General features: G+C 27.1%; 2 protein-coding genes across 2 annotated transcripts in view; one reads left to right on the forward strand and one right to left on the reverse strand.

Annotated features, from left to right (window-relative positions):
* The window catches only part of LOC103580107 (adenylate cyclase type 6), a 69950-nt gene that overhangs the window by 46333 nt on the left and 15113 nt on the right, over window positions 1–8504 (forward strand). The window contains exons 8-9 of the mRNA XM_053742699.1: window positions 5359–5480; window positions 6771–6863. Coding sequence (XP_053598674.1) covers window positions 5359–5480; window positions 6771–6863 — 215 coding nt within the window. The remainder of the gene's footprint in view (window positions 1–5358; window positions 5481–6770; window positions 6864–8504) is intronic.
* On the reverse strand, window positions 388–1634 carry LOC103580105 (uncharacterized). The gene is made up of 4 exons (XM_008561747.2): window positions 1535–1634; window positions 998–1252; window positions 755–922; window positions 388–653 (listed from the first exon to the last, which is right to left on the reverse strand). The coding sequence occupies exons 1-4, from the start codon at window positions 1586–1588 to the stop codon at window positions 456–458; spliced, it is 675 nt and encodes a 224-aa protein (XP_008559969.1). The 5' UTR covers window positions 1589–1634; the 3' UTR covers window positions 388–455.

An 8504-nucleotide genomic window follows, 5' to 3' on the forward strand; every position in this document is an offset into this window, starting at 1 on the left:
GGAATAAGAACTATTGAAGAGATCTTACAATAAAATTATTAAGATTTTGTAAATTTATAAAAATCGACAACAGTACTTACATATTTTCAAAAAACTGCCACCTGGCTATACTCGAAAGAGCATGATATATTTCATATTATAATCAATTTACTAATTTAATTTTTCGCAGAATGACCTACTAAAAAATATTAAGTTAAACAATTTGCTAATTAGAACGTCAATAATTAATTCAAATAAGATAATTAGGAAAGTAAGTGCACGAAAAAAACCATCTATTTTTTCTAGTGCGAGATAGAAATTTTTGGTAGATGTTAATACAATAAAGGGTCTTGGTCAGTGTATAAAAATAATAATTAAATCATTTTCAAAAATTTGATTAGCCTCGTTTATTTCATAGATTGAAAGTTGAACGAAATTTAAATATCATTACAATGCACAAATATGACATCAATTAATTATTTCTGAAGTTGGTTGACTTCATCTGAACATTCAGTTAAACCTTTTTCTATTTTCCAATCGAAGTAAACCCCGATTATCCACTCACCGTCAGACGTGTGAAAATCCATATGCAATACGTAATCACCACATGGTATTGGTTTATCGAACGTAAGAAACATTGGCGGTAATCGATAGGGAACAACAAATTTATATCCCTACAAGTTTATATAAATTATGAATCATCTATTGATTTTACTAGAGTTTTATCGTTTTTTAAAAGATATTATTCTTTAAATGTTTATAAATAGTTATATACTTTAAGTATTGGACATCTTTGGCCATTCATGAGAGCTAAATTCATAATTTTCCAAATGTTGGCTTCAACAGAGTTCTCGGGGTATGAACTATCGCATACGGTTGTCATTTTTCCATCACCCTCCGTTTCATAAACCCAAGTTTCACCTACTTTTATGTCGGCTCGATACTGTTAATTATAAGTAAATCATTGTAATAAAAAAAAAAAAAAATATAAATAATTATGGGACGAAAAAAAATTTACTATATCGAGCGAATTATTTGCACTCATCGTTTGATAGTATTCAGCGGGTTCATCGGTATTCCGGTCTTCGATGTGAAAAATATCATTAGGAGGGACCAGTAGAATATGTTTTCTTATATATACTTTATAAGCATATACGTCAAGCGCATCCGATTCAGTGGTTTTTGGTTCTGATTCTGGTTTTGGTTCCGGTTCTGGTTCTGGTTTTGGTTCTGGCTCAAAAGTATCACTTTTGACACAATCAACTCTTTGAATCTTATATTTTAAATATATAAAAAAAATATTAAATTTGAATACATAAGCGTGCATGAAATTTATCACAAGTGTAAATTAATTTTAATTAATCATAAAAATTGTAAATTTTTATTTAAAACAATAAATTTTAATCATTTTTCTATTAATACTTTATCACTACGTCAATATTCTATCTGCCCTAAATGGATAAATTTGAATTTGCTACGCAATTTCTACATTAAATACATTCAATTGACAAATAAATTTACATTTCTGTGTTATTTAGTTTTCAATTGTACTTACTATTAAATTGTATAACAAAGACGAGATTAAAATAGCAACTGCTAAAATTTTCATTGTTTCAGAAAAATTTTTAAAATATATTTTTTTATATTTTGCAATATTCAACAATTGTTGGACAACTCACTGAGCTTTGAGTAATAAAATACACTAAGTTAGACTTAATGTAAATAGTCGTTGGTCCTATCACATTGGGTTAACTCCAATTACATATTTTTATTATTACTTACTAGCATTTGAAAATAATTAGTTTTTATGATCAATAAAGATAACATTACCTGAGTCGAAAAGTTTCGACATTACTTCAAACTAAAGAAGCAATTAGTTAACAGTTGAAAAAACACAAAAAGTAAAAATTTAAATTTATAAAATGAGCCTGAACTCAGACTGAAAAGTCGTCATTTTCACTTTCCAGGACGATTAGGCCGAAATTAAACTTTAAAATAAAATTAATTGGGTAGGCAATTCAGTTTGACAGAAGCGTCAAATCAGGCTTTTCAGCTTGAAAATAGTTTGAAATTAAGGCTTTTGAGGTTGATGTTTGGTTCTTCAGATGAAAAAATAATTTTTTTTCTCAGCCGAAAGTTGGGCGATAAATACCCAACCAAGTCGAAAAGTTTCAGCTTCATTTCAAACTGAATAAGCCGAAAAAAAAGTGGTTATTCAAATTACAATATAAAATGAGCCTGAACTCAAACTGAAAGGTCATCATATTTCACTTTTCAAGACCATCGGGCTGAAACAAAGATTGAAAATAAAATCAATTAGTCAGGCTCTTCAGCTTGAAATTAATTTTAAATTAAGGCTTTTCAGGCCGATGTTAGGTTCCCCGGGTAAAAGAATAATAAGTTGGTTTCTTGGCCGAAATTAAGGTAAAGATGAGGATTTAGGTATGGTCCAAAATAAGCCGATTCAATTGTCAGCCAAATATCCGCCTATTTAATAATCAAAATTTTTTGGTCAAATTTCCATCTCTTTCAATAAAACTCTACAAATTCGGCATGATTTAGATAAAATTGAGCCTTTTTAGCTAAATGTTTTTACTCGTGAATCGCTAAATTAATGAAAAGCCATTCATTTTCTTGTTAAATTACCTAAACTAACATATTTAAAGTACAGCATTTTTTTTTGTTGCACTGTCGGTTAGAGGTTAGCTCATTTCGATTAGTTCCAGACATTGAAACTCTCAGTATTAATGCAGGTAATATAAAAAAAAAAATATTAAATTATAAAAAATTACGTATTCGTGCGTTGCCAGGAAAAAACTTCTCTGGCAATAAATTATATATTGTCTAGTTATCTACATAATTGTCGTTAATTGCCGTTTCGAAATTATCAGTTGAACGTGCGAACATTTTCTTACTCTATATTCAAATATCGAAAAAGAGACAAACGTTAACAATTTTATTAAAAATGTTTTTTATAATAACCCAATTGATCAACCATTTACACATCATCAAATATATTAGATGCATTCCAATAATATATTCAGCTACAACTTAGAAATAAGAATGTCGGAGGAAAAATAAATAATATATAGATGGGGAATATTCAAAAGAAATTTTTTATTTGAGTTTAACTTTCACTAAAACTTGTTGTTAAATGTTTGTCGTTCTAAAAATACGTTGGGTAAAAATAATATAATAGAGCCTTTATAGATTTCACAATAGTAGAAACAACGAAAAAACTAGTAACAACATGGTGACTGCAATTTATTTAACATGCTGATAAAGGAAACGTTACTTTTTCAATAAATAAACAAATTATTTAGCGGTTACGCAAACATTTTTTTTTTTATTACTATTTCATGGCTTAAAGGTTTAACGAAATTTATACATCATTATAAACCATAAATAATACTGTAATAAATTACTAATCAAGTTGCTCAAGTTCACCTTCGACTATAATTATTTTATGAAACCGATAAAAATAATCAACTGATAAAAAAAATTCTAGTCGCTCATAAATAAAAGTTAATATATAAAATTTATTTATTTATTTTTTTTTTTTTTTCATTCATTCAAATTCCAATGAGTCGTATTACTAAACCAATTAAATATCTACCTAATGATTATTGATTTATTATTTTCTTATTACGATAGCTTAAATAAATGATATTTTTTTATTCTTTAAAAATTTTTACCTGACTCATAAAATATAATCCTATTAATTTTTTATTTACTCACAATAAAAAACGATAATAAAATCATAAGTATTTAATAATAGAATTCAATGATCTTCCTTGCATTATAAATAATAATTATTAATTAATATATTTAATTTGTTGGTTGTCATATAAATGGGGTAAAATTTTGTAGTTGATTGAGTGACATCTATTTCTCACGAAACTAAAGGGTTTACTATCTTTAGATAAATCTTTGCTAGCCGACATTGAGTACGATCCTTTTGATTCCTGTATACACGTTTCAGTAATTTTATGTACATGTATATTCATATCTATACATGCATTTTATCAAAGATGAGTATACTGTGAAAACGTCAACTATGAGTAGTTTGATAAGAGAAGAGAGAATTCAAAATGAGGAATTTCAGCTCTGCATTTCAATGGGAGATCATCGCGTCGGAAACAACTAACTTGCACTTTGGTTTCCTCACGACTTTAGATAGACAGAATTCATGATTATGATGTGTTAATATTGCGTTAGATTGCTCAAAACTACTGTACTGAATATTAATATCTAACTTTGAAAAATTGGATGTGCAGATAATTTTTAAAATTAGCAAAATAATTTTGACCGTAAAGCACACAAAGCATTCCCTGCTTAAAAAATCCGATAGATTCTTATAGCTGTATGTATAAGGCCCTATACTTAACTATAGCACTTCTCATAGAACTCATTCATTCTTATAAAATTTCTATAGGAATTTATGAGGATCTATTGGATTCTATGAGATTTTCTAAACAGGGTTTGCACTTGACGCGTGCAATTAAAATTTTTTATTACACACTTCAAGCGCGAAAGTGCCGAGTCGGCTTTCCGATCACTTGAATTTGTGCACAGAAAAAAGAAATTCTCAATTCGAAGTGAATATATTCTTGATTCAAGAAATTTTTTTTTTAAACTTAAATTTTCTCAAATAAAGTAGAAATTTTCTCTGAGTAAAATAAATTCTGTTGGCTCAAAAAAAGCTTGACTCGGTTCCCGAAAACGTTTGTCTTAAAAAATATTTTCTTGATTCAAAGTAACTTTTTTTTCTGTGTGCGACTATTTTTCTACACTTTGTTTAACTGCACCAACATGAGTTAAATTGAATACCAGTATAAAGACAATTTATTAAGGAATAATTTTCAGCAAATATTGACACAACTTATTATTCTACTAAATTGAAATAAGATAATTTAGTCCAAAAAATCAATTTTGTCAGTTGTCTGGTAGAAAAGTTTGTAGTCATGATAAATTTCGATACACATAATTAGCCAAATTATTTTTTTATCGGCTTAATATTTTTAATTTAAGAATCCTTTGAAAACTCATTACTAAAATCCTGTTTGTTTATTTATCATTAATAAAAAAAATTCAAAACCGATAATTCACGAAAAATTTAAAGGCAATTTTTATTTTTATACTGTTAGTTTTTTTTTCTCTATCAACTACTGGTAGCAGCACTAGTGTGACAGTAGGATTGAAAAAAAATAGTGATGTTTAAGACAGAAAGGCAGAATATGTAAAAAAAAAAAACTGCAAATAGGAAATAGAAATATCAATTCATAATAAAAAAGAAATCAATTAAAAAATCGATTACAAATAAAATGAGCGATTGAGGTGTGAGCTTTTAGATTTTCCAACATTTTTTTTTCTTTTCAGGAAAGACTACTGTTAAGTGTTTTGCCACGACATGTCGCTGTTGAAATGAAAGCTGATATTGCTGGTAAACCGAAGGACAGTATGTTTCATAAAATTTACATTCAAAGACACGAAAATGTCAGGTAAATAAATTTTATTTATGTAATAAGAGTAAAAGCTATTATATTATAATATAAAACCAATTGAAATCGAGATAAAAGAAAAAAAAAATATTAAATTTAAAGTTGAAAAGTGAATTGTAAAACAACGTTTGTCTTCCGGTACTCACTGACGAATCGACTATTCAATTTATTGAGTAAATAAGTGACGCTAAGCTTTAAGTTCATATAGATTATTGATTTTGATCGATCGATAGAGATCAATATCGCTTTACTGAATATCTTCACCAGCTCTTAGGGAAAATTTTATTTTTATATATATATATAAAATTCTTTTCTTTGAGTAGTTTACCGTCTTCTGAAAGGTTTGCTAACGTAATTTCAAGACAAACAATCACAAGCGTATTTCGAATAATAGCGAATGTCAGATGCACTTTTATATAGTATACTTGACTTAGCTTCGCTTCAAATAAAATCTTTTTATCCTGGAGTCGACTCTTCGATACACTTCAAATAATGCATAATATTGAATTTATTTACATAGAGTGTATTATAAAATTTATAAGAAAAAATTTCAAAACTTTCCATTATTCAAATTTTAATTTATGATCTCGATACGGCTAAAAAAACCTTCAAAGAATTGATTTTTGTTTTGTCACTTTATTAACCGCAGATTCAAAATTTAGAAAAAAATTTATTCTGCTTGGCAGCCCGCTGAAATTTTCCGAGGTTCTTAATTTGCAATAAAAAAATTTAATCTAAAACTAGACAAATACAAATTTCGACTAAGCATAACAAATTTTTATTTCAATGGAAATTTTGGAAGCTCAAAAAAATGTTTAATAATTTTAGACCAAAAAAAATCTATAATAATCTGAATAACTCAATTTATTTTCATACCCGCATTTTTATTAGAAAATTGAGGTATGATTTTTTTTTATTATTTAATCCACGGAAGCAATGAAGCGGTTGATAATAAAATCCAATAAAAACCGCAAGAAAAATTTTTTTTGGGTAAAATAGGAGGACCACTTGTAGACTTTAACCAAATTTCAAGTATACATTAATTGGTTATTTAAATAAACATCACAAAATAATTAATTAAGTGTCAAAAAGTACTGCTACGGTCTACCCAGTAACGGGGAATACTAATAAATTATGTAAGCTAATTAATAATAAATAAATTAATTGTAAAAATCATTGCTTGTATAAATAATCAATTGCGTAGTTTAATTAATGATTATCCTCTAAAATGAGGTAATTTATTATCTAATAAATTAATAAATTCAATTAACGTAGAAAACCGTGTTCCAGTATTCTCTTTGCTGACATTTGTGGATTTACTTCATTATCTGACCAATGCACAGCCGAGGAACTTGTGCGACTACTCAATGAACTTTTTGCCAGGTAAGCTAGTTTATTTAAACTTAACTAAGTATTAATTATTCCCTTCAGGGGTAAGTATTTATGAATAATGAGAGCTGTAATATTTTCAATAAAGATCATTTATTAAAAATGAATAGCGTTGACGTTGGGATGACAACATATTATTAAATATTGAATGACCTCTTTAGTAATAAAAAATAAAATAAAAATAATGATAACAATAAAAGAGACCCACGCAATAACCTCAAGAAAAGTTTGTCTTTGTGTGACTAAATGTAATTGAAAGTTTTACCATACAAACGAGGATGTTTTTTGCTAAATAAAAGCAAACTAAAACTCAAACTCTGTTTTATTGACAGAATGAGAAAACTTGTGCCTGAAATAAAATTATTATAAAAGTTTAATAAGACGAAATAAAAACATTTATATAGGTTGAATTATTGTGGTCTTTTGTTGGGAAAATATAATATTTGAATACAAGTAGATGTAATTAAATTAATATGTTTCGAGAGAATGCATATGAATTCAGCGTTCATACGGCTGACGAGTGATGGATACAGAAAATTAAATCACATAATAAATCTATAAATAGATGAATACCATACTGTGGAAAATGTCATGTTTATCTTATTCGATTATACAGGCAAGCTATTTCAGTTAATATGTATATACTGAGTCGTTTAATAATCGAAACAAATATTCATTCTGCGGTTTCGAACATCAAATTTTACGTAATAAAATGCCGCAGTGCAATGTATTATAATGTATATATATGGATGTATTTATAGAAAGATTGATGAATAATTTTGATTTGATTAAATGTATCGAGAAGTCTACCGAGTTGGTGGAATAATAATTTATTAATTATAAATGAATGTTATGCTTTAATTAAATCCCAATGGACAAAGGGTATTGTTATTATTGTTATTATTATTATTATTTCTATTGACATTATTAATATCAGATGTACCGAATGTATATTATATTAATTATATTATTTAATCACAGTAAACCCTTTTTAAAAAAAACTTAGGTACTGTAGAAAATTTTGGTGTAAAAATGGCCCCCGAAAACTTTTCACGGCGATGTAGTGTAAAATGATGTAAAATTTTTAAATTAATACCGCCTAAATTTAAGACGATATTTGGTGTAATTTTCATAACAAAATTTTTACGCCGAGTCCAAAAATTTTTTACAGTATAATCAAAATTAAATTCAGTAAATAAATGAAATGTAAATTAAATAATTTTTTTGATCAAGTTATTATTGTTAATATTTTCATAATTCAAAATTAACAGAATAAATATAAAATATAAAAAAAGTTTCAATATTTTTTTCATAGTGTTGAGATGAAAAAAAAATGTATTGATTATGAAGGAAAGAGTAAGGAAGTATACACTACACTGTACTTACACACGGCAGTATATAATTTATGAGGTACTTTGTTGCTTTTGTAGCTGTTGTCTAAATGCGATGTCAAGAGTTGATAAAGTTAAAGAGGGATTTAAAAAAATTAGAGCCGGAAGGGATACGATTACTCTTGATGCAACAAGAGCTACGATTACCAACGAGAATAGAAATAAAAAAAAATTAAAATAAATAAAAAAAGGAGCGATGGAAAAAGAGGAAAAAAATAACTTGGAAAAGTATGCGGTACTTTTG

This window comes from Microplitis demolitor, chromosome 1 (genome assembly GCF_026212275.2).
Source record: "Microplitis demolitor isolate Queensland-Clemson2020A chromosome 1, iyMicDemo2.1a, whole genome shotgun sequence".
Taxonomy (NCBI): domain Eukaryota; kingdom Metazoa; phylum Arthropoda; class Insecta; order Hymenoptera; family Braconidae; genus Microplitis; species Microplitis demolitor.

Excerpts from the sequence above, each read along its gene's own strand:
- LOC103580105 (XM_008561747.2), bottom strand. The coding sequence starts at position 1,588 with ATGAAAATTTTAGCAGTTGCTATTTTAATCTCGTCTTTGTTATACAAT. Across the intron at positions 1,253-1,534 it reads CTTTGTTATACAATTTAATA|ATTCAAAGAGTTGATTGTGT; the intron begins GTAAGTACAATT and ends TTAAAATATAAG. Across the intron at positions 654-754 it reads AAAGATGTCCAATACTTAAA|GGATATAAATTTGTTGTTCC; the intron begins GTATATAACTAT and ends ATAAACTTGTAG.